This window comes from Carlito syrichta, unplaced genomic scaffold (assembly GCF_000164805.1).
Source record: "Carlito syrichta isolate Samal-C Ts95f unplaced genomic scaffold, Tarsius_syrichta-2.0.1 Scaffold315374, whole genome shotgun sequence".
NCBI lineage: Eukaryota > Metazoa > Chordata > Mammalia > Primates > Tarsiidae > Carlito > Carlito syrichta.
In genome coordinates, this window is record NW_007259470.1 from 206368 (window position 1) to 234179 (window position 27812).

The window sequence follows — 27812 nt, forward strand, 5'->3', positions numbered from 1 at the left end:
TAGTTCAGATTTATAGACAGTTCTAGAATCCAAGGCTCCTTTTTTCCTGGCTCAGTGTGTTTTCCATTAAACCATGTTTCAGTGATAATCTGATTTTAGCAAATAAAATACATTAACAAAAAAGACAGTTCCAACCCATATACATGAGTTGAAGATTTTAGTGCTTTATATATTTGCTTAAGGTTATCAGACACTTTTTTCAATTTTAATATTAGAAAATTCACAGAATGTATTTTCCTTGCTGGACTATGTTAGGTTGGAAACTCAGAGAAAATTGAGGAACATTATAATGTAGACTGTGTGAGTTACAGTTCGAAATGCAGTTTAATCTATTAGTTATTATTTATTTAAAAAATTTTAAATAATTGCATATGTAACCTTTAAGTTTTGTTGCAATTCTGTTTTAGATATAGTCTTTGTTATAATGTGTCAGTTATTACTCCAACATGATAAAAGAAACAAGTAATAGATTAGCTAAACCAACACAATGTTATAGTACATTTTGCCTCTTGACAAAAAGTAATCTTGAAAGATGAACTTTAGTGCCTTAGAGGGAAGTGTATCCAGTACTAACAGGTTACAAGGTATTCTTTAGGTGCACAAATATTGTTAAATGGTATTTAACGAGCGAGTAAAATGTTATGTTTGTTCCAAGTAAATGTCAGGCTGGATGAGGAAATTAAAGAGGATGAGAGTACAACAGTATCCCTGTGCACAAATCACAATCATACTTGATACATTTCACTTAAATAAATAAATTTTATTTGTAATAACATGAGTGAGCCCCTATATCAAACTGCATTTTTTCATGAATTATGAAGCTAAACAGTTCATTATAGATTTCTGAGCCACAAATAGAAAATATTGGAATTTCTCCTAGTTATCTCTTGTTCTAACTTTTTACACAAGAGAAGTTTCCCAGAAGTATGTATTAGGGAATTCTCTAGAATACTTTTTAGCACCATGCATTGTGGAAGGTATAAATAGTATCTATTACTTTCAGAGAACTTGAAGTCTAATTGAGGAGAAAAGGCACACACATGAACAATGACAACAATTGCAAAAGGGAACGATAAATACATAGCATCCCAAAGCTGTGAATCACAAACACAAAACTCTGCTCCCTCTCTTTCTATAGCTATAAATGACTTAGCCTGGCTTTGGGATCAAATTTCTTTTTAATGGAATGTTTTAGGAAATATATTTAAATGTCAACATTATATGTGCTATGACACCTATCTGTCACATTGCTGTCGAAGACTTGAGGGTACACTTCTGCTTTCAAGAAGAACAACAACAAAAGCAAGAACAACAGCAACAAAATATGGAGCTTTTCCTCTGGGATACGGGAAACTATTCAGACTTGGTTATGCTCCCTTCTAATTTAGACTTCCTTATTTTGGGAGATTAACTTCTTGGGTCCTATTTATCCAACATGCTTCACTTCTCCTTATCCCTTGCCTTTTACTCTTGGCCATCATGGTTGCTACTATGGTTTCATAACTTTGCACCTCTTAAGAAAGCTGGTGTGAATGTCCCTAGTGTCTATTCCCTAGGACCTTGCCAATAAAGTGCCCCTGGGGCCAGTATGCATTCCTGTGATTTAACCAGATTACTCAAAGCAATCACACCTGGACTGTAGGTGTAGCTTGGTATTATAAGAAACATTCATGTGAGACCAGGAGTTTTATTGCTGTTCAGAGGAAGGAAGGATAACTGCTAACTGGGTGGCAACTGTGATGAGTCTTAAAAAGGAGTTGCAAAAGAGGGATCCATATGGCAGTTTTGGAATAAGAAAAAAAAGAAGAATCTATGTTACATTAGGAATTAGAAGGTAGTGTGTTCTAAAAAATTGGTGTCAGTGGTAAGACTGGTGATTTTCCTTAACACTTGTAAGAATAAAGGATATGATAAAATGTTAGATAAAGCAAATACTTTGAATAAATGAATAAGTCAGATCTGCAGTTTAAGGAGAAATCTCACTTAGAGAAAAGGGAGTGAACATTTTGGCATTCAGGTTCAGATAAGTGGACCAAAAGGCTTAGTTTAGAAATATTTGAGGGCTGGACTTTTGTAGTGATCAGAAATATGTACACATATTACTTGAATAAATATTATATACCAGGTACTATGTTAGATGCTGGTGATAAAATACTGTTAAGGCTGTAAGAGATCACTCAGTCAGCGGAGAGAAATGCAATGTGTTAAAAGTGTTGATAAAAATACAGTTGGGTATTATGTGAACACAGAGGAAGGACACTTAACTCTGTTTAGGATAGGAAGAGAGAAGAGGGCAGGGGAGAGAATCTTAGAGGAGGGTCCATGGATGACAAAAGACGAAAATCATTTACAGAGTCAGATGGTTGGTGGACAGTAGATGGTTAAGAGGAGAGGGAAGGCATATTACAGACAAGGAGGAGCATTCATAAATTCACATAAGGTGAAAGCAGAACAGTGCATGTCAGAAACGACAACATTTTCAAAGTTGCTGAAGCTTGAAGTGTCAAACAGGGTCTGGCAAGAGAAGTGATGGGAGAGGGATCAGGCCACACAGCTTGACCTTAATTCTCCCGGTAGGGCTAAGTTGTTGAAGAGTCCAAGCAGGGAAGTGTCAGGCTCAGATTTAAATTTTAGAAGGCTCTCCCTTGTGACTATGTCTATTTTGGATTGGAGAATGACAAAACTAAAGTCAAAGAAATCAGCAGATGAGGTGAGGAATTAAGAGGATAGATGAGGGAAAATACAGAAGATAAATGAGCAGGTTACAGCACAAAAGGAACATGAGTAGAGAGAAAGAGGGAGGAGGTAAGAAAAACAAGTAGGTGTATGTGGGGCATTAATAGACATAAAGAATTCAGAGGGTGAGAGTAATTTTGGAGAGGAAGGTGGGCTCACTTTGGGGCATTTTTGGTTTAAGCTGCTGACAGAATATCCAGGAGGGAGTTTCAGCAAGTATGTGGCTATATTTGTGTGAAATTTGAGGTGTGAAGAAATCTGAACTACAGATAAAGACTCAGAAGTGAACTTGCATATACACTGTGAAAAAAACCTGAGACACGAATAAGATCCAGTATTCCATAGTTAAGGATATATCCATGAAAGGTGAAAATGTATGTCCACATGAAAACTTGCACAAAAATATTCATAACAGCAGTATTCACAATAGCCAAAAAGTGGAAACAACCCAAATGTGCATTGACTAATAAATATATAAAATGTGGTATATTCATATGATGTAATATTATTCAGCAATAAAAAGGAATGAATACTGATCCATGCTATGACATGGATGTACTTTGAACATTATGCCAAGCGAAAGAAGCTAGTCGCAAATAAGACCCTATATTGTCTCACTGTGCTTGAATGAAGTGTCCCAAGTAGGCAAATTTATAGGGACAGAAAGAATATTAATGGTTGCTTAGGGTTGGGGAAATAGGATACAATAGTTAGAGTATAAAATTTCTTTTTTGAGGTGATGAAAACTGACTGTGGTGATAGTTGCACATATCTATGATAATAATAAAAACTACTGAATTGCATACTTTATGCAATGTATGGTATGTGAATTGCATCATAATTAAGCCTTTTCTTTTAAAAGCAAAAAAAAAAAAAGAAAGAAAGAAAGAATAGGTAAGCGCATCCAGGAAGACTGAGTGTACTGAGCATAGCAGAAGGCTGCAGACTGACTCTTTAAGAATTGTGCACATGAGGACCAGCAGAGAGGATCCTGGGAAGGAGACAGAGAAAGAATAACCAACCAGAGAGAAGTATGAAGAGAAACACAATGGGTTCATTAATGGGGATGAGACAGACAGTGCCAAAAAGATCAGAGAGAAGGTTAACATGATGCGGACAGAAGATCACCACTGGAACTGGCACTTAGGAATTAACAGGTACCTGACCACAGATAAGTGTGGTGACAAGCCAGAATACGATGAATTTAGACATGATTGGGGAGGTGAAGAAATAGCAAAAACATGGAACCAATTGCGCTGTCCATTGAATGTGAACTGGATAAAGAAAATATGGTACATATGTAAGATGGAATATTATGCAGCCATAACTAAAAACAAAACCATGGTCTTCACAGCAACTTGGATGCAGCTGGAGACCTTCATACTAAGTGAACTATCACAGAAACAAAGAACTGAATACTGCATGTTTTCATTCATAAGTGGACCCTGAACACTGGTCCCACTAGCACAAGGGTGGGATCAGCAGCCGCTGGTCACTGATAGGGGAGGGAGAAGAGTAGGATAGAAATGTACTGGGGACCTGGTCTACTATCAGGGGGAGAGAGGGTCAGCTAGAAGCCCAAACTTCACCCGCATCCAACCTACTTATGTAGTAAATCCCCACTTGTACCTCACATCTCTAAAACAAAATAAAAAAAATAGAATAGAATAATTCAACATTAACTTCTGTGAAACAGCCCTGCTCTTGGTTTTTAAATATGTGATAAAGTCATTTTATTGCATTGTATTTGGGGAGAGGTGGGAAGTTGAGGGTGACCCAGGCTAAGCAAGTAAAGCAATAACCTGCTTATCTGTCTCCATTTCTGAACTTGGATCTATTTTACTCTGTTCACTGCTTCTGATTAGTACATCAATCAACCACAGGGTCTGAAATAGTACTGACTTGAAGGAATCATGTTCTGTGGCATTATCACATCCCTTGCCACACATGGAGTGGCTGCAGGAACCACCCATCAAATAAAGACAATCAGAAAAGTATAGACCTGGTATAGTCAGATAGGCTTAGCATAATCTTTTCCCTGTATAGAGGGGAAAATAGAAAGTTAAGTGATTTGTTTAAGGTCATAAAGTTTTCCATAAAAGACCTAAGATGAGAATCCAGATTTCCTAATTCTCAGTCAGATGTCTTTCTTTCCTTGAGTCTCATACCAATTCCCTAACAAAAACATCGACTACAGAACTTGCTTCTAATTTCTTCACCATCTCATAATCCTTAGGTTGAAAACTTCTACTCTAAATTTAGCTGACTGTAATTAGACTAATGTGAGGTATTAAAGGTTTTGTCTTCGCTATCTTAATAATTCCTATTTTATTTTATTTTATTTATTTCATCATCAATTAAAAATATACTGAGAGGTTCTTTGCATATCTATACAATGTTAAGTTATTTTACAAGTATGGAATGATTTAACTTTTGCCTACTGTTGAATATTCTTATGCCACTCCTCCACTTTTTAAAAAGATTAATTCTGTTATGGATTCAGATCTGCCTGGGCATCTGTGCTGCTATTGAATATTTGAAACTTTCCTTCATATTCCACTTGCCAGAGGGAACTAGTCCCTTTATCTGAAAAAACTTAGGAAGATTCTCATCTGATAGTCTCCCTTTTCCTTGTCTTACCCCCACCACTGCCCTCTGCTCCTAAGATGCTAAAATCATGAATTTATAGCCACTAATCTTTGCCAATGGTCATACTTGAAGACTTTCATTAAGCTGAAGTAGTTTGAATAAGGCAAGAAATAGTTTGATAGAAAATATTTTTATCCTCTTAGAATGGTTACATATCTACAACTGGATACCCCACAGATCTAGATGAAACACAATGTTCCCATGTTACTCTGTTGAAGACTATCCTTTTTCTGCATTCTTCCTTAAATCTAAAGATATTGCTGCTGACTCAGGAACCCAAGTTTCTATTTATTTCTTTCATATAGTTGTGCTCCTTTCTGTTTAAAGAAAGTTTCTAATATCCACCACTTAATTTTCTTTGTGTGTGTGCACGTGTGTGTGTGCTGTGTGTGTGTACATGTGTGTATGTGTTTGCTTTGGCCCCATAATCATTAACTTAGATCACCAAGATGCCCTTCTAGAAAGTGCCCACATATTTGATCTCCCTGTTTTTCAGACATTTTCCTACAACATTACTAGGACCACTTTCTGTGACAAATTGCCTAGATAATCATATCCAAATCTGGTACACAACTTACCTCATGATTTTCTACTTTTACCACTGCTCCTCAGATAATTAATTCTTTAATCAGCTACCTTGGCATATTTTGAAACTGACACTCCCTTTCTGCAAATTTGTGTTTGCCGTTTGCATTCCTTTATGATTAATAATCTTTCCCACTTAAACTCGTGAGTGAGAGTTTACTTATTCTACAAAGGGCATTCAAATGTCATGTGCTCTGGGAGTCTGTCCCCAGACTTCATACATTTCTTTGCCTTCCCTCAGAAACATTCATTGCTATTCTCACAGTGTTAGTATCCCTATGATGGCTACAGTATTTGTCACCTTACATTAGAGTAAGTGGGAAAAGTCTGCCTTTTAGGCTAGATTTTGCATTCCTTGAATTTCCTGGCTTGGTATTTCACACTCACTCATTTTTGTAAGAGTGTTGATTGTAATGCTTCATGTATAGTAGTCATATATAAAATGTGCACTCAGTAGGATTGAATTGAACCCCTAGTATTTTGCCATTCTTGTTCATTAGTAGAATATGTTTATCAGGTTTATAATGAGTGTCTCCTAATTTGTAATGGAAATATCCATCTTTTTGTCTAGTTACAACAGGACATCTGCTAATTGATGAGATATCATGTATTTATGATGTTGTGCCATGATCTAATATGAATAACCATTCTTTTTTTTTTTTTTACCATCATATCCATAGACTAGAAGTAGACCTTTAGATGCTATCTGGTAAAGTCTTGCTCTACTAGAATGAGAAGCCACATTTTTATAGCGTTAATTTTTCCTTTCCATTTTCAACACCTATCTGTGAATCTTTCTAAACCCCCAAGCCTGAAAATGTAAGAGCCTGGAAACTCTACTAACTTTCTTTAAGACAGTGATCCTCAGCTGAGGAAAACTTTGTTCCTAGAGGACATAGGATCATACCTGGGGACATTTTTGGTGATTAGAACTGAGGAGGTGCCACTGGCATTTAGTGGGCAGAAGCCAGGGGTACTGCTATGCATCCTACAATGCACAGGAAAGCCCTTAAAAAAACCTTTTCTGGTCCCAAATGTCAATAGTGGACATTACAATTAGGAACAAGCGAGAAGCTGTTAGCAGTGAAGACCAAAGCCTGGAGTCATTGACCCCCTTTCATACATGATCTTAAATCACAGAGAGAAGAGAGGCTTCAAGAAAAAAATAAAGGTATAATAGTTGAATTTTGTTTGCAGTTTCTCTCCCACTGCTCAGTTAATTGCTAGACATTTAGGAAATGTACACTAGAAGAGATTTTAAAGAAATATGACACAATGCAGAGGCAGGTGTAAGTAAGATTCCAAGTTAATAATATACATCAATGACTGTTTTTAGACAATGGAAAGAAAAATGCATACTCATAATGAGTATACTAATGGCAACACTCCATAGTGCGCCTTCATCTTGTTGGATGGAGAATGGCTGGAAATTACTCTTATATAAGCTGGGAGAAAAGTGCTTTGAGAGCACTGAGTATAAAACAAAAGCAGTAGAAGTTTCATAAATCCCAGCAGATTGGAAGACGATGAGACTATTAAAATGTGTGATCCTGAAAGAAATTGTTTCTATAATTGACAACAAACTACTTAGCAACCAATACTGACCATGTATACTTCAATGTCATAGTCTGACACTTACCTGCAGGGTCACTGGGGATGGCTGACTTATATCCAGCACTCCTGGAGCGATCATTTCTATGGGAGGCTCACTCTGAAATGTCATGCTGAATAGCATAGACCCGAGAATGAATTTTCTATTAAAAACAAAACAAAACAAAACAACACAGACAGACAGACAGGAGTCACTTCATAAGGGAAGCTATTATTATCTGGAAATGTTTTCTTTTGAAATGTAAACAAAATCAGCTATTATAGTGGCCTCATTCAATTGCTAGAAAAAAAAATAAGATACTCCACAAGCCCAGACACTGATTAACAGTTCATTTCCAATATACCACATGCATACCCATTTTCATAGATACCTACATTTATTTTCCACATGAGAAAATTGTTTACCCACAATGGTTTTTAGCGGGTAGCATTTATTCTTAATTGCTGTCAATGGTGATTATGAGATAGGACTTAGAATCTCAGATTTATATTCTTGGAGTTACAACCACATTAAATCAATAAGATGTCAACTCTTCAGAACATTTTTTGTTTTATGGATTAACTAAATTCCCTGGGTACCTTTAAAGATGTGAGCTTCAAATTTGTAGAAAAAAATATTTAAATTGGCTTACCATATCATCTACAAAATAAAAATAGTTGTGGGACTTCACAGAGGAAATGCTTCCTTATGCATAAATAGAAAGATTATTCATATTCTGAATGCTTAAAAATTGGTGGTAAATTACCATAGTAAATGAAAAAGCACTCAGGGAAGGTTTTAAACAAGGAGGAATTCATGGATGGTTTTAACAGCTTTGGTAACATTCAAATCCCCAGATCCTTGCATGAACTAAAAAAGAAGTTATACCTGGCTGTGTATATAAGTCAGAATATTGGTGAAATGTTCTTATAATGCCTGAGAGCAGTCTTTGATTTTAATACGCCTAAGCAAAAATGTAAAACAAAATGTCAACGAAATTAAAATTTATGAAGAACTTTAAAGTATCAGGCGAGTCTTTCTAAAATCAATATATAATTCTATCTCGCCATTTAACAGATCCTATGCAAAGCATGAGGAAAGAAAACATTAAAACTAAAATTTTCTTCAAACCTTTAGCTTGCTGAAGGCTGTCTTTTAAAAAATTATTCTCCCTATTTAAAGATAATGTCAGAAAATACATGCACACAGTTTGGGGCAGATATTTTATATGTCTTAATATTATTCCACTAAAAAGATACATTTTGAGTCTTTATCTTTTTGTTTAATTCTCTCCCTTATCTGAAGAAAAATTTGTTTTGGTATAACAATACCAGTGGGTCAGTATTAGTAAGGGAAAGATTAGTTTAACCAAGGTAAAGATTAGAGAATTATTAATGTAATTTTCCCCTTTGCCTTTCAGAGTCACCCAAAATAGACAAAGCTTCATCTGTTTGGGAAAATTTTTATGTCTTAGTGTCTGGAGGAATGCAAGAGGAGGAAGGAACATATCTAACACCAAACTTGGAGGACGCATGCCATAATGTTCTCCAAATCATGTAGAGAAAATAACTTCTGTTCCTGGTAAAAGGTCAACAGAAGTGAGGAAGGAGCACGTGGAATATTTGATAGGAGAACAATGGTAAAAGAAGAGCCCACCACTTTGGAAGAATTTGGGGGGGGGGAGGCAGAAGACAGACGAAGAAGGAGCAGAGTCAGTATATCTGACATAGGTTTCCCAGTTTGCCACTTTTCTGCCTTTGGAAGAGGATGGGAAGGATTATGAGATAAGTGAGTATAACCTAATGCTGAAAGCAGAGGGGCTCCTCATCTCATTCCCCATTTCAGAACCTGGAGCGATCATCTGAGTCTCGCCGTGGCATGACCCTTAAAATTGGCTAACAAGCAGAAGAAACTCCCGAGTTTAATTTTATTGGGTCTTCTTTGGTTTCTAAGTAGATAAGATGAGATGAGATGTAGAAATAGCTATATATTTGAGAAGGAGGGTTTTCAGAAGGGGATCACCTAGTGGGAATAAGGGACTCTGTGATAAAGGCATCTGGATGGACCCTCCAAGCTGGGGTCAACTGGGAGTTGCTAGCAAACCTTAGGTGGGTCAATGGTGCCTTTGAAACCTGAGTCACCCAGGAAGTGCCAGGAAGTTTTTGCCAAGCTGAGGGAGCCTTGATCACGAGCTACACTAGCTGCAGACTTCAGCTGTTACATACAGCCATTGGCTAAAAAAGCTGTTTTGATTTGGATATCAGAAGTCATCAGGCCAAATGGTTTGTTTTTTTCTTTTCTTTTCCTTTGCTTTGCTTTTCTGATCCTGTGTATCCTTTCCCCTCTTAGGAAGAGAATCGGGTTATAAGAAGGTTATCTGAGTGAATGCATATTTCTAAAAGGACAATTTAAATTACTGAACTGATTAATACTTTGCCATAGATGTAAACTTTTTTTCCTCCTCATTAGTTACAGAGCAGGAGTGCATGAGGAAGATGGGATATATTTGTTGCATTTTTTCTTCACACCTAAGTTTTAGAATGTGTTGTGTGTGACCTTACTATATTTATATATCTTGGTCATGCTGTGGTCTAAAACTATGAGTGATCTGAGCTGATTCCTACTGAGGATGAGGGCACTCAAGAATCTAGTAGTACCTGCCATTTCTGTCCTTGGGTAGTATCTGTATATGTAATCACTATGGCTTTGACCCTGAGGTACATGGGTAGAATGAAGTCAGAACACTTGGTGTAGGTGTGTGTATGGGGGCATTTGTCCAAAAAAAGGACATAGAGTGAATCAATTTGTAACTACCCACTAAGGTTGATACAATGTGTACTTTATTTAAGGCCATTCAAGGGCAAAAGAAAATAAATGGTTGGCATCATTTTGAGGACCCTCAACATGTTTGATGTTAGCTAATTTACTTTCGGATAAAGGACTGTGCCTGTACATCTTTTTAGATATTGCACGCATAATGGAATGGTGGAAATAAATTTAAATTTCCAAAGACTTTTTTTTTTTTTTTTTTTTTTGAGAGAGAGGGCACAAGTTCTTGTTCTATTGCCCAGGCTGGAATGCAGTGGTACAAAAATAGCTCACTGCAACCTCAAATTCTTGAGCTCTAGCCACCCTCCCACCTTAGCTTCCTAAGTAACTGGGACTACAGGTATGTACCACTATGCTCAATTTTTAAAATATTTTGTAGAGATGGGGATCTCGCTATGTTGCCCGGCCTGGGCTCAAATTCCTGGTTTTAGTGATCCTTCCATCTTGGCCTCCCAAAATGCTGGAATTAAAGGTGTGAACCACTGTGCCTGGCAAAAACTTCTGTAAATAGAAAATATGAGGAACATGTTAAAATTGAGATGTAGAATTGAGATGTAAAAAGATACATCTAAGATTGTGGGTGGTCTCACAAAAGGATGAAAATAGACATTTTAACACCAGTAGATTTTTTTTATTACTACTATGAAAAGCTTTATAAAGTTAGTAAAAATTAAGCAAAAAACAAAACATCATGATAGCAGGTTATACAAAAATATAGTTTCATATGGAAAGAACACCAGACTTTGTGTGAACCTATCTTCATTAACAAGCTTTAATTAGCTTAATGTATTTGTGCTTCTAGAAAAAAAATAACTATGATTTTCTAGTCTTCATATAGTTTTTTGTCTCTGCTGGTTGTTGAGGGTAGACCTCAGAAAGGTGATGGGGAGGTACCAATGAGGCTAAACTACAGGACTTTAAATTCTCCCCACACAACACTTATATTTACAAATTTTGAATAAGTTGTTATTCTTTTTTTTTTTGAGTTGGAGTCTCACTCTGTCGCCCAGACTGGAGTGCAGTGGCCGCTCCCGGCCACCGCAGCCTCGCCCTGCTGGGCTCCAGCGATCCATCCGCCTCAGCCTTCCAAGTAGCTGGAACTACAGGCGTGCGCTACCATGCCCGGCTAATTTTTTTGATTTATTGTAGAGATGAGGGCTCGCCAAGTTGCCCAGGCAGGTCTCGAACCCGCGGACTCAGGCAATCCACTCACCTCGGCCTCCCAAAGTGCGGGATTACAGGCTGAGCAACCGAGCCCGGCAAATAAGATGTTATTCTTATGGACTGCACTGCTAAACATAACATTTCAAAATATTTGTTCTGGAATATCATTAAAAAGATCTCTTCTGTTAAATTATACACTTATTAACTAGAAAAGACAACACTAAATTTGTGGCACCAGGAAAACAGATGAGCTGGTTTACTGTCTCTAGGTCCTGTTTTCTCAAGCAGTAACATGCGGCGTTTAAATAAAATAATTACCTATTTTAGCTATGGAATTTTATGCTTCTATTGCTGGTATTTTGGAACCAGAGAATAAAAAGGTCCAGAACTGGACAGTCGGTAGGACCAGAGGATCTGATGCTACAAAATTCTTTGAACTGCTGACTTTAATAGACCTAATAAGTTTCATGTCCAAGAACAGGGGCCCAGGAGAGAATGAGGCAGAAGTATCTGGTAGGATGGTAGGCTTTTTATAGAGTGTTCAAGAGTAGAGCATGGCCCCTAAAAGCAGGAAGAGAGTCAGCTTAGGGTAGCAAATCCCAGACCTGCATTCTAGTTCTTTTTCTATTTCTGAGTAGCCTGATAACCTAAAGCAAAATTTTTAACCTTCCTTCTTCATAGAGTTCATCATCTGTAAATGAGATATTTGGACTAAATGAGAGTCTTTCTTATACAGAAAAGGTGAACAACAAGGAATTCTCACCCACATTTTGTTTTTTTTTTGGATTATTTGATTTTGAAGACATCTGAAACCATTAGTTACAGTGGAGTCAGGGTTGGTTACATAGGCAATTGTCTAGGGAATCTAATTGTTTTGAGATTAATATTCATTTTAAGGCTTTGTTGAAATTCTGCAAAATATTTTAATTATTTCAGGCTTTAAATTCACCTTGAGAGCTTTGAAAATCTTTGATGGGGGGCAGGTACTTGGGTTTTGGGTTGGCTTTAAAATCTTCACAGAAAATTTTATTATGTAATCAGGGTTGAGAAGCTCTATGTTAAAGTAGCTTACCACAATTTAGAAATAAATGCCAAATAACTGTCATACTATTCATTTTGCACTTAAATAGGACATGGAGCTCATGAGTACTGTCTAGGTGCATTGTGTTTGCTTCATTGTGGAGCACTGTTGCTGCATTGTGGAGACACAATGCATGCCAATGCCATAGATATCTTGTCTGCAAATGAAAGGATTCTAAAACTTCTGTGGGCACAATTTTACTTTTGAACTTGAATTTTTAAAATAGACTAGAAGGTGAGTCTGTATACTTGAAAATGTAAGTTTATTTTTGTTTGTAGATTTTATTGATGCAATCCTAACTGATTTATCTGAGCTTAATCACCATTTGTTCTTCTGAAACCACTTATGGAAGCCACAAAGAGATAGGAAGCCTTTAATTCTGCATATGTTCAACTTATATGAGTGCTGGAAAAGGTAATGACATAGTACTCATTACAGCTCCACATGGCTAGCCATGGGCAATTCAAACTGTAATAAAAGACAGATTCAATACCAAATGTTTATGGGCAGTAGTCACTCTATGGAAGGAAATGAAATTTGCTGTGATCTAGAGATAGCTGCGTCAAATAAATTGGGTTAGGGTCTCTTTAACTTGGATCAATTAGCAAAGTGGAAGTCTTTGCCTCTCCCCAACTGCCCCATGTGATAAATTTTTGGTGCATTTGAAAGATCTGTATTTCTTTAAATCACACAGCCCAGGAGAGAGGCAAGTTTTCTGATTTTCATGAGAAACAATCTTTTGGAAATATATTTACAAATGCTTACTGAAGGACTCTTGGAAGTAAGTTGTGTTTTCTCACATTTCACCATCTACAATTTTTACACTTTTCCTTAGAAAAGTGCCACCTAAGATCAGTCCTAGATGCCATATCTCACAGATGCCTTAACTTCTTTGATCACTCACCTAATAAATGTTTACCAATAGTAAGACATACATGACAAAACAACATAAAGACAGTACTTTTATTATTATCACTATCTAGGAAAAAAACCTTGAAGATTAGTTTAAAAGACAAACATATTGAAAACTTTGTATATATTTAGTGTTTATTTGTTGTTATGTGGAAAGTAGTATATTGTACCATGGGGGACAATAAAATGATCTTTTTTTCAGTGAACAGCTAGAAACAATTCTACAAAAATGCTAGATCTTACATATACTGCAGTTGAAACTTTAAAGGAGATTCATTCATGAAAAAGAAGGATACTTGTAGGGTTGTTACTAGTGGGAAAGAAATGAAAATTCTTAGCAGACAAATCATATTTTTAAAATGTCTGCTAACAGCAGTAGGTATTCCTTTCAGGGATAAGCTATTTATTGTAGATTTTTAAAATCTTATTTCATTCTCTATCTCCTCTACAGGGATTGATTTTTCCCCCAACTCAATTTAGTAAAAAAAAAACCTAGATTGTCTATTTATATGAAGCACTAACATAGATGATAGATATTACAAAGATATATCTATTCCCTGTCCTTAAGGAACACACATATGAAAATTGGCTAAAGCCTAAAAACAATTAATGGAGCATCACACACACACACACACACACAACAAGATTTTAAATATCTATCATGGTTACTAATGATAATTTATTTAGATTGATTAGATGTGGGAACTAAAATATGATCAAAAAAATTTTTTAAAGATTTTTATATTATCAAATTTTTCTAAAACAGTAGAAGCAAAAATATACTTATAAAAATATTAGCATCACAATATAGTTTCTAATTTTTTAAGGTGCTGAATTTTATTATTTGAATCTAAAACAAGTCTTACCATGTGAAAAATGACTAAATTGATTATTAAAAAATATTTTTTCAATAGCATAGAAAATCATACAATTGACTTTACCAAATATTCTAAGTATTAGGAATTCCCAAGGTCATATAGTTAAATCAACAGTTAATTTTATAATGGCCATTAGCCCTGAGAGACTACCTAAACTCATAGTAGGCTTTCTTTTCTGAAAAATATCACCTTATAGTTACCAAATTTTTTTTTCGGGACAATAAAAGGTCAGTAAATCAGCAACACTGTATAGTTTTACTTTTGCCAGAATTCCATGACTTACATTCTTTCTAAATGACAGTATTAATCCAAATCATTTTGAATTACTAATTCCAGAGAAATCTACTGATCATAGAAGGAAAAGTAATTGAGATTGGTCATGCCAATACCTTTTCATTATAAATGACCCAGCTGACAAGTTGGGCATGAGATCTGTTTCTAAAGCCATTTCTGTATTTTTACTTCTCAGTTCTGCTTCCAAGTCATGATTTATAGTGAGTCACCTCAATTTTAGAAGAAAACGTCTTCCTGATTTTCTCATTATGCCATGTGCTGCAAAATATTTAGTTCCAAGGTTGTTTTATTGAAATTGAAGCTTTTATTAATCACAAATGATATACTTACTCTTTTGGAAATAATGGAGAACAAGTCCAGGCCAGTAAATTTGCAGTGTTGGTTGCACTGACAATCCCAAACAGTTTTATAGTGAGCATGGATTCCCTTGGAAGTGACTTTATTTCAAGAGGAAAATTTATCCTACAAAATAAAAGAAAGAAATAGTATTGTTTCCACAATTATAATATTTTTATGAAAAAGTTCTTTTAATGTAATGGAATGAAACAATATTATTTAACTGTTTGAATTGAGATATCTGTTTAAATTTTATGCTTAATCTTATAAAGATGAAAATATAACAGAAGTACATAGAGTATGGAGATTTGTTGCTCAGTGAAAATTACTCCTTATAATTTTGACACATAGTTTATTTTTAAAAATTACAATAACTTGAGCATTTATTCTTGCATTGCAAGTGCAGGTAAAATAATAACTTAAGAAATAATTGTTTTAAGGAGTTGGAGAAGGCAGAAGATAACTAAGAATGGATCTTAAAGATTAAGTAGCTATAATGAGATGAAGATTCTGAAAAAAAAAAAAAAAATTCCAGAAAGAGAAAAGTGCACATATGCATGAAGAGATTAGGTGTGTCTAAGGAATGGTGAATGGGTCATTGTGGTTAAAATAAAAAATGAGGTCAAGCTGATAGAAAAAGTTGTGGAGAATGCAATTAGAAGGAAAGGTCGTTGCCAAAATGCTTAAGAACTGTGCACGTCAGGCAAAGAAATGTGAACTTTCTTCTTAAGTCAAAAGGAAATATATAAAAGACAGAACCAAAAGTTTAGAGAGTTATTTATAACTTTAAATTTGAACTGTTCTGAGTATTGATGAGGTCCCAGGAATTTGGGGAATAAACATTGAAACGTAATGCATATATAATTTCAAGATATATTAAGGTCAAGATATATTAAGGTCAAGATGATCTAAGCTCAGATCTTAAATGAATTGTAGAGACTGGCACACACAAAGTGCTTAAGGATAAACATGGAATTTCTAATCATGAGAAAATCTTGAATTTGAGTGGTAAAGCCATCAATATATGTAAAGAAATGTCTAGGAGGTTATAAATGGTACTATAAGACTGGGATGAGTATACATGAATGCCATGATTGTCTAAGAATAAGAGGCTATTGACAGAAAGTTGAGATTGTAATCTGATGTTGGCATGTTGAAAGTTAATAGTTGGCAGGATACAGGTATCTTTCTTTTTTTGTTTCTAGAGTCATCTTGGCTATATAGAAATTATCAGGTTCTATTACAAGAGCCTCAAGAAGCATGGTTTTTAGGAAAGCACTAATTATGAAATGAGGAGATAGAATAAATTTTTCAAGGTTTTGAGATAGGAGAATATGTTTATTAGTAGTTGAGAGCACTAGAGACAAATGAGAAAATTGAAACAAAGTTTGGCAGTCAGGGAAAGAGTTATAGAAACTGAATTATCAATGAATGGGAATCTGAAAGAAGAGCGATACTAGAAGAGTGACAGTGTAGCATGTATAGGATGATACCTGAAGTTATAAGGTGTGAGAAGTCTAAGCAAAATCCACTGGCCTTGTGATCCCCAGTTGGATTTTGATGCCAAATTATTTAAGCAGCAGGTGATTATCAGACTGATGATGACCAAAGCCTGATATCCAAATGGAAGGTGCTGAGTGCCAGCTGATGCCTCAGGTAATATGGAGTATCTTCTCACACTAGGAGTTGACTTTCTAAACTGTAGACTAGGGAGCAGTTTTCACTCAGGGTTTCAAATCACATATTAGCAATTCCTTTTCTTCAGTACCTGTATGTCATTCAGCCTCAGAGATAAAGAGAAGCTAATTTGGCCCAGTGACCATAACTGAGATTGATGAAGTCAACATGGTGTTCCCTGAGATAATCAGTTCCAGATCCAGGGTGGTCATAGAGCAGCTAACATGATGAACTATAGGAGAGCTATTTTAGAGGCAAAATGAATAACTGATACTTGATTAACAGTATAGAAATGGAATAGCAGCCGGGCTCAGTGGCTCAGCCTGTAATCCCATGCCTTTGAGAGGCTGAGGTGAGTGGATTGCCTGAGCCCACGGGTTCGAGACCCGCCTGGGCAACTTGGCGAGCCCTCATCTCTACAACAAATCAAAAATTAGCTGGGCGTGGTAGCGTGTGCCTGTAGTTCCAGCTACTTGGAAGGTTGAGGCGGAAGGATCGCCAGAGCCCAGCAGGTCGAGGCTGCGGTGGCCGAGAGCAACCACTGCACTCGAGTCTGGGCTACAGAGTGAGACTTCAACTCAAAAAAAAAAGAAAGAAAAAGAAATGGAATAGGACAACAAAGAATAAAAGATAAATTCTGGTTTTTAGATTATGATATAACATGTTCCTTTAACTGATAGGAGCATAGAAGAAAGTAAAGTTGGGGTGGGAATAATTAGTATTATTTAGGATATAATGTTATTAAGTTAATGGCAATTGTGAGATGCCAATATATAAGCTGTGTCTGGATAGGATGAGTCAGAGTTTTGAATTTGGACAGTTATGTTAAAAAACATTGGCCCTACTGATTAATATGTTTCCCTTGAGTAATGCGTTTAACCTTTCTCAGCCTTATTTTACCTTCTTCATAAAATGGAACAAAACACAATATATAGCAAATGGCAGACTGTATATCAGCATTATATCCATTTGTTCAATTAGTAATGTAATACTTTATATCAGCCATTGTGCATGTAACAATCAGATTTATAAGAAACACATTCTTTGTAGACAAATGAAATGCAATTCTACCTAGAAATAAGGGAAGGAAATAAAGAAAAGACTATGAGAAAAATCTTCTATCTTTAAAGATTGGCAAATTTTGGGTTATTAAAATATTAAATCATTACATGTTTAGATATCAAAAACTAAATGTTAGTTTAATTTTTTTCATATTCTTTCATACTTGTAATATTCATTCAAATTAATGTGGATATATTCCTCAGTTTAATAGAAGCTCTGAAATTCGACATAAAATGCTGATGATCCTATGGAATGCACAATAATTTCTTTAATGTTCTTTCTTTTACCTATAATTGACTATGTATTTAATTTTTATATTTCTGTGCTAGAATAGAAACTGCAGTTTCACTTTATTTTTCAGATGACCCAGAATGTTCTTTTTTCCTATTATGTCTTGTTTCTTTATGTATAACTTCATTTATTAGTGAGCTTTTCATATCAAGAATGATAAAAATTAGATAAGTTACAGTGGATAGTTACTGCAATCTCTGTTTTGTCAATTTTATTAATAAAAACAAATTCTTCTAGGGTAAGAATTAGTGCTTTCTAAGTAGTTATTTGTTCATTTTAATATATATGAGTTTTTAAAGCTAGAATAATCTCACATTCACCAAATTCTTTTATTTTTAAACTTTTGCATGGCTATTTAAAAACCAAAATAAAGAACTTGCAGACAAAAAATAGTAAGAAAAATAAGAGACTATTCAGTAAGTGAATTCAGTTGCTTCCTCTCATTCATGAGACAGGCACAGACTTTGTTTTAACCATATAATTGCCTTACTATACCAATTAAAAATGAATAATCACTAAAATTTTTCTTAAAGTTCGTTTTTCTTCTGTATAATATAGTTCTCCTAAAACCAGAGTAAGTTTTTGAGAGTGAAAATGATCTTGAAAACTACATTGTTTCAAATTTTTCTATTAATACTGATACAAAATTAAAACTCTGGATTAAATTCTAGACCATTGCAAGGACTTTGACTTTTGTATGAGTGAAAGAGGTAGTCATTTTAGGATTTTTAAACAAAAGAATGACATACCTTGACTTACACTTAAAAGAGGTAACTTCAGCCATCTTGCAAGAAGGACTATGGAGGTGTAAGATAAGTAGGGAGACCATTATAAAGCTATTGTAGTACTATAGGGGAGAGAGGATGGTTGCTTAGACCAGTGGAGGCGATGAGAGGTCATACTCTAGATATGTTTTGAGGACAGAGTCAGTAGGAGTTCCTGGACATAGTATCTCACAGAAAGAGATTCGGGCTAAGGATTTTTACAACTAGAACTAGAACTGATTATCTAGAGTGGTCATCCATGGGTGAATTGGTTTGGGATGTAAATCAGGAATTAAGTTTTAGACATATTGAATGCACAAATGTGGAGTTTGTGATTGATATCTGGATTGGCAATATATATTTGGAAGTTTGGCATATAAATGGTACTAAAAAGTAAGCGACTGCAAGATAAAACTAAGGGAATAAGGACTATACAACAGAGAAAAGGGTTAAGACTAAGAGAAAAATCAGTCTGAGAAAATAAAAAAACATGGGGGAAAGAATGGTCAGTCGAAGTAGAAGTGAGCTGTGTGAAAAGTAAATTTCAAGATGGAGGATGAGATCTACAGTGTTAAATGCTTCTGATAGGTCATGTCAGATGAGAATTGAGAAACAAACATTCTTAGTGGAGCAGAGGTGATGAAAGCCTTTTTGGACCATGATATAGAGCAAAGAAAAAAATTGAAGTGAATATAGATGGTTATTTGGAATGTTTTGTTACAAAGCAGAGAAAAGGAAAGGGATGGCTGTTGGCTGGAGAATGGAGTGAAGCAGAAGTTTTTATTTTTATTTTTATTTTTATTTTTTGAGTTGGAGTCTCACTCTGTCGTCCAGACTGGAAGGCAGTGGCACGCTCCCGGGTACTGCAGCCTTGACCTGCTGGGTTCCAGTGATCCTTCTGCCTCAACCTTCAAGTAACTGGAACTACAGGCATGCGCTACCACACCTGGCTAATTTTTTTTTTTTTTATTTATTGTAGAGATGAGGTCTCGCCAAGTTGCCCAGCTGAGTCTCAAACCCGCGGGCTCAGGCAATCCACTCACCTCAGCCTCCCAAAAGCGCAGGATTACAGGCTGAGCCATTGAGCCTGGCTAGTTTTTATTTTTTTTAAACTTAAAATATGAGCACTATTCATGAGATTTAAATACTCTTCCCAAGATTTTGTATGTTGTAAGAAGCAGTATGTAAGTCACAGTAAAAACATCAGCTTAAGAGTCACCGTGAGTCTCAATGCTAGTCCTGACACTTAACTTGTTGTAAAAACTGGGCCAAATTAATCTAAATGCTAGTAAGTGTCAGAACTAGCATTTAGATTTTTTTCATTGAAATTGACTTTAGAGTGAGATTTTTCTCTTGAGTTATCTACATTAAATCTGTGAGTGGAAAATATATCTAAATTAAAAAAAAATCAGGAAGACCCTTTAATTAGGTCAGAAGAATAACTTTAGTGATTGAGCTGGTTAATAATCTTTTTTCTTTTCTTTTCTTTTTTTTTTTTGAGTTGGAGTCTCACTCAGTTGCCCAGACTGGAGTGCAGTGGTCGCTCTTGGCCACCACAGCCTCGACCTGCTGGGCTCTGGCGATCCTTCTGCCTCAGCCTTCTAAGTAGTTGGAACTACAGGCGCGCTACCACACCCGGCTAATTTTTTTTTTTTTTGGATTTATTGTAGAGATGAGGTCTTGCCAAGTTGCCCAGGCAGGTCTCGGGCCCGCGGGGTTCAGGCAATTCATTCACCTCGGCCTCCCAAAGCGCGGGATTACGGGCTGAGCCAATAATCTTTTTAAAGTCACTTGTTACACAATTATTAATTTGCCCAGTAACAATTACTGAACTCTTACTTTGTCTGTTGCTGCTTTAGCTGCTGGGACTGAACACAAATATTTTAAAAATAATCTTCGCATCATTTGATAGGAGCAGGCAGTAATATAAATGATCATATTTACTAAGCTACCCTAAGAGCAAAGTCTGGAGTTCAGACAATGCAATAAAGGAAAAGGTGGCCAATTTAGCCTAATGATACAGTAAGGGTTTTAGAGGAGGTTGAACAGGTGTCCTGAAAGACAATTAAGTGTTCCCCAGGTGAGCAAGTGAAAACACTGTGTTCCTGACACATAGACGACCCTAGGAGAGGCATGGTTTCTCCGTTCACAGTTAGGAAAGATAGTACATAGTTAGGTAGATAGAACAGATGCAAAGAGTGGCTAGGTGCAGAGTCGGGGAGTGGGGCTAACTCTAGAGATAAAGGAACAGAGACAGCAGGGACCAAGTCACAAAAGACCCTATGTGCTATGCTAAATGATTTGTAATATACCTTTTGAGAACTGGATAGCCAATGAAGAATTTTACAAGCAGAACTGATTCCGTGCAAGAGAAGGGGATATTGTAATCTAACGTCAGGTCTCTGGTCCAAGAAATTAAGAACCTTACTCAAAGAAGAGGAGCTAGTGATTGTCACAATCCTAGGAGAAGTCCTGCGATGGGAGGACCATGAATATGTGAGAATTTAAGGCCACATGCCATGTCTCATAAACTGTATCCACTTTGTGGTAACACTAAGAGAAGGATAAATGGTGCTATCTAACAGGAGTTCTCTGCCACCTACAGATTCCAACATATATTTCTCAGTGGGAAAGCATAATACTGGGAGTCAAATTACATTCTAAAAAACCCCAAATCTAAAAGGGATGAAGGAAAGTGGCCTAGGGAATTTTCTTCTACTTTAGGTGGAAAGAATATCAATCTCAGTGAAGCAGTAGAGACTCCAGAGAAAAAATGGAGAACAAGCCAGTGGGGAAGCGTCATAGGAGCAGTGAAAAAACACAGCAATAACCAAGAAAAAGCCAAGAATGAAGCCCATAAGGCCACAGAGGTTCTGAGTAAAGAGAGAGTTTGAAGTGGGGGAAGGTTGGAAAGATGAGGAAAGAAGGGCTAGTGTTAGGAAGGCAAAGTAATGTCTCCATCTAACAAATCTTTATAAAAGGAGGAAGTAGGAGCCAGTCACTCCAAATTAAGTTTCAGCATACACAATACATAGATATTTATTTTTTTAAAAGCTTGATTGCTTAAACAAATTATAACTGGCTTGTGTGAGAAAATTGAGAAAATAGAGATTACACATATTATTTAGTGATTTTTATCTTTGTTATATCTGGTCTCCCCCAGTCCTGCCTCAAGCAGAGCAAATTCCTAATATCTACAGGTTGTGAATGATTAATAAATCTCCTTTTTTCAATTTCCCCTTTTTCTCAGTTCAATAATGTGGATTGGACAGTTGTCTAGGTTATTTAAATGGACTTTTAGTCTGTTGAATTCAATTCAGTTATTCGTTGAAGTCAGTTATCCGTTAGACCTAGCATATTTATCACACCACTGAATCAAATCAGCTGGCAGCATTAAAAAAATTACATCCTTTGCTTTAAAGAAAGAAAGAAATAAAGCCGACCTTTATTAGATAAATGATCCATACAGAATAAAGATTAAACTTACGTTTCATTCCAGTTGACCAAGAAAAAAAATAATTTTTTGACTGGAATATTTCTGTAATTTCTCACTTGGCACAGCTTTTTTCCAGCATATGTAAGCCAACAGGAAAAAGAAAATGCTTTGTAACTAGAAAGAAACAACATAGATTCAATATGCTTAGCACTTGAAATAAACCAACTTTTTATATGGATCAATCATTTTTATAGTCAAAAGTCAAATAATAAAGTGATATTTGCTTGTATAAAGCATGCTTTAAAATTTGCTTTAAGAATTTATGTTGGGTATATCAACATGATAGTGAAACAGGAAGCCCCAAGACCTTCCTCTTTCCATGGAGACACACATTCAACAATACACTGACCAATTTTCTATGTGAGAAATCCAAAAACCAGCCAAAAGTCTTCTGTACTCTAGGTGAATTCAAAACCAGCCACATCAAAACTCCTAGGAATCTGTGGCTCTCTCTTTTCAGTCTCTCCCCAGCATAGGGTGGCATGATTAGGAGAAATCTTCTAATTCCTGGCTTCACCTCAAGAAGGAAAAGAGAAGACTGGAACAAATATCTAACATTCAGATTCTGGAAAGGCTACTCTGAGAACTCAATTCTGCCTTTTTTGGATCTAAACGCTGACAGGAAATGGCATTAGGTTGGGGGCCACTGAAAACAAAGATGATGACACAAATTAGCATGTACTCACTTGCCATTGCCTCTGCCTGCAATGCAACATAAAATAGGTGGGAAAATTTTCCAACCTCCAGCTTTAACCTTGGGAAGAAAAATGGTTGGATTATGTGGTCCAACATTTTAGCTCTGTGGGGTGCTTTCCGAAGAAATGGTTTCTGTTTTGTCTGTCCTGTAGCACTGACAGAACCTGAAATACTTTAGATGCATGGAGACTACTGAGAAGAAAAAAGAGCTGGTTGGCTTGTTGCTCCTATACAGTTTGTAACTTCACCTTGGCAAGGAAAGGGAAAGAGTGAAGAACATGCCCAACATTTTAGCTTTTGGGAGGATTGCTTGAGAGAATGCTTTCTATCTCACCTGACTAGAGGCATGGATGGGATCCAGCATACTCCAGATAATATGGGCACCACTGAAAGTAAAAAAAAGCTAGGCAACTTACAGAAGTTCTAGAGAACCTAGTACCACACATAGACACCAGAGGGAAGAAGAGAATATGAGTATCAAAGAAAGAATTCAGCAAAACCTTTCTAATAGGAATTTACAAGTTCAGAGAAAATGCTCCCAGATAAAATGTTTGAGAAGCCCCTAGAATTTCAAGCCAGGCTAATTGTGTTATTTCTCTGTAAAAAGCCAGTTCCTAAAAGCAGGAAGAGTTGGCTGCTTCATCAAGTACACAGCTCCAAAAACAAAGTAATAAGGCACATTAAGAATGAGAGAATCATAGTCCAACCAAGAGAGCAAACTAAAGGAACAAATCAAATCCATTTCCAAGAAATTAAGGTATATAAATTACATTTTTTAAAAATTAAAATAACCATCAAAAAGACACTCAATATGCTCAGGAAAATGATGCATGAACAAAAGGAGAATAACAAATGAGACAAATATCAAAAATTACCAAACAGAAATTTTGGAGCTAAAGAATACAATAACTGAGTTGAAAAATGTACTACAGGGATTCAAAAGTAGAATTGACCAAACAGAAAAATAATCAGCAAACTTGAAGACAGGTTATTTGAAATTATCCAGTCAGAGAAAAAAAAAAAATGAAGTAAAGAAAGCCTAAGTGGCTTATGGGAACCATCAAGCAGATATATCTATCTATCGATTGATCTATCATCTATCTATCTAATGGAATTTTCAGAAGAAGAAGAAAAAGAACAAAGGGCAGAGGGCCAGAAAGTTTATTTGAAGGAATAATGACTGCAAACTTCCCAAATCTTGGAAAGGAAATGGACATCCAGATTCAGGAAGTCCAATAGATACCAACTATGATGAACCCAAAGAAGATCCCACAGAGACATATTGTACTAAAATTATTAAAAGTCAGAAACAAAGAGAATTTCAAAAGTAATTATGGGAGGAGGAGCCAAGTGGTGTCTTGGGAATAGTAGAGTGGGTGCAGTCCTCACTTAGCAAGGCAGAGAGTAGGGATTCCACTGGCATAAGACAGAGTTACCCAGAACACTTTTGGAAGGGTCAATCACTGTGAACCCAGCGAAGTTCTCTTGAGTGCACAGGCTCCAGAAAGCCAGGCAGGTGCAGAATTCCAGAGACTCCCCACTCCTACTCTTCACCAGTCACCCTTCACTGGCACTCACAGAAAAGGAAGATATGATCAAAGAAGGAGAGAGGGCATGATTATAAGAAACTCTGAATCAGTTCACCTCCTTCCAGCAGTGCACAAAATGTCAGTTTCATGTGAGAGAAAGCCTGGGCAGGATGCAGTGGTCCAGGTGGAGCAGGCAGCAAGTCCCACATGGGGTAGCCTTCATTCAGCAGAGTGAATTTGACTCACACACTCACTGCTACCTGTGAAACAGCAGGGCAGGGCAGAGAGTGGGAATCCAGTCAATGATTAAAGGAAGCACCTTGTATATGTTTGTAATGGTGAGACACCCTGCAACCAGTGAGGGACTCCTTAGAACAAGGGGCAGGGATAGAAATCTGAGCACCCTATCCCTGCTATGAGCTAGGCTTGTGTAGGATGAGATCATACTGGGATTGAGAGGGGGCAGATGATTCTGGGTCATGTTGAGTTGATTTACCTCTCCCTCCTCCCTGCCACTGGCCATTCATCACATGCAGCAGGGGGTGGAGAATCTACTTTAGCAGTGGAGAAGAAAAAAAATTTCAAAACTGCAGCAGCAAGATGCTGCCACGGGGGGGAGCTCCTACCTCCTTCAGAGAATTCCCAGATGAAGAAGGAAGGAAAAACAAGCACCTCTCAAAATTTTAAAGAGACAGCACATGGAAAAGCAGCCACCAGAGCACAAACAATGGAAATCTCCCAGAAGGGCCTGGTCTAGCTGACAGCTGCTGAAATCAAAGAATAAGTGGCACAAATTAACAGGGACCAAGAGAAACATGAAGCAAAACTCAAAGAAATTGTATAGGAAGTAAAAGCAGATTCAGTCACACTCAAAAACAACTACTTTGAAATAACAGAAATAAAGAGCTCCATCTTCAAAACCAATAACAAAGTAACAAGTATTGGGAAGAGGCTCAACCAAGCAGAAGAAAGAATCTCAGACTTTGAAGACCAAAATATGGAATTAACACAACCATTAAAAACATAGGGGGTAAAAAAACTTCAAAAAGAAGGAAGAAAGTGTTCAAGATTTGTGTGGCTTGTTCAAAAAAGCCAAACCTACACTTGATTGGTATCCCTGAAGCAGAAAGAGAAAATGAAAACACCATAGAACAAATACTCCATGAGGGCATTCAAGAGAACTTCCCCATCTTGCTAAGGAGATGAACATCCAAGTTCAAGAGATTCAGAGAACCTCTGCAGGATATTACATGAGAAGACCATCACCAAAACACATAGCAATTCACCTCCAGATGATACATACCAAACAAAAATTCCTAAAGGCAGCAAGAGAGAAAGCCAAACTACTTACGATAAAAAACAAAAAAACAAAAACAAAAACAAACATATAAACATCAGAAGCACTCCAGATTTATCTGCAGAATCACTACAAGCCAGAAGAGATTAGAATCCAATTTTTAATGCTCTTAAAGATAAGTAATTCCAACTACCAATTTCCTACCCCGATAAGATAAGCTTCATCAGTGATTGGGAACTGAAATTTTTCCTATCCAATCCCTAAAAGAGCATGCTGCCTCCAGACCAGTCCTTCAAGAGATGCTGAGGAAGGTGCTGAATACAAAAAACACAACAAAAGAATAGCAAAGCACACCATGAAAATAGGCAAACACAGAGGTAAAAGAGCACAAAGACCACTCACAAAAATATACAAAAGCAAAAGTTAAATGAAACAAAACAATACATAGGATTACTATCACAGGGATAAACTCTCACATATCAATAATAAATTTGAAAATGAAGGGACTAAATGTACCACTGAAAAGACTAGAATGGCAAATTGGATAAAAACAAGATAATTCAACAATCTTCTGCCTCCAGAGAATTCATCTCACTGCAAAAGACACATAAAGACTCAAAATAGGAGGTTGAAAAATTATTTTTCGGGTGAATGGAAAGCAGAAGAAAGCAGACATAGTTATTCTAATATATGACAAGCAGTTTTCAAGCCATCAAATATTAAAAAAGAAACAGAATAATGAAGACAGGTTCTATTCACCATCAAGTAATAGCCATCCTACACATATATGCACCCAACACAGGAACACCAGGTTTTATAAGACAATTATTAAGCAAACTAATAGAGGACATTGACTCTCACACAATCATAGTAGGAGATCTAAATACACCACTAGCAGCTTTGGATAGATCATTGAGGCTGGAAGGATAGTCCTTATCAATAAATCAGACAAGAACAGATGCTGGCATGGGCGTAGAGAAAAGAGATCACCTCTACATTGTTGGTATGAGTTCAGGCTAATTCAACCTCTATGGAAAGCAGTGTGGCAATTTCTAAAAGAATTAGAAATGCTTCCATATGAGCCAGCAATACTTCACCTGACTCATTCTACCAAAAAGACGTCTGCACACACATGCCTATAGCTGCACTATTCAAAACAGCAAAAACATGGAAGCAACCCTACTGCCCATCAAAGAGGACTGGATAAGGAAAATGTGATACATATACATGATGGGATATTATGCGGCCATAAAGAATAAGAAAATCATGAAATCTGCAGCAAATTGGATAGAGTTGGAGATCATCATATTTAATGATCTATCACAGAAACAAAGAATTGAATACCATATGTTCTCACTCATAAGTGGGACCTGAACATTAATCACATTAGCACAAAAAAGAGATTGGCAATTGCTGGACACTGCCAGGAGAATGGGACGCATGTAGCATCACAAAGGGTATCTGGTCCCAAATCAGGGAAAGTGAGGGCCAGTTGGAGGTCCAAACTTTAGCTGCATGCAGCCTGCTTCTGTTGCTAATACTGACTTATATATGTATATGTATATATATTTTATTATTTATATGTGTGTATATATATATAAACACACACATATATATACACATATATATAATAAAGTAATAATAATAAAGCAGTTAGACAAAGTGATTCATCATGTACAAGGGTCTGTCCATAAGTGTATCAATGTATTTTTTTTAGCAGAAACCTTGAAAGCCAAAAGGATGTGGGATAATGCTTTCAAAATGCTGAAAGAAAAATAAAAACAAAACTGCTGATCAAGAATACTATATTCAGCAAAATTATTCTTCAAAAAAGAAAGAAAAACTTTCCAAGATGAACTAAAACTGAAGGTCTTTTCAACACTAGACTTGTTTTACCATAGATGCTAAACAGAATGCTTCAAGTTGAAATGAAATAATGCTACAG

At 36.3% G+C, this 27812-nt stretch overlaps 1 protein-coding gene across 1 annotated transcript in view; it reads right to left on the bottom strand.

The window, feature by feature from the left end:
* The window catches only part of PIK3C2G (phosphatidylinositol-4-phosphate 3-kinase catalytic subunit type 2 gamma), a gene marked incomplete at its 3' end in the record, with an annotated part of 314051 nt that overhangs the window by 200323 nt on the left and 85916 nt on the right, over positions 1–27812 (bottom strand). Inside the window, 3 exon segments of the mRNA XM_008072653.1 lie at positions 7610–7724; positions 15050–15181; positions 22337–22459. Of these exon segments, the coding sequence (XP_008070844.1) occupies positions 7610–7724; positions 15050–15181; positions 22337–22459 (370 nt within the window).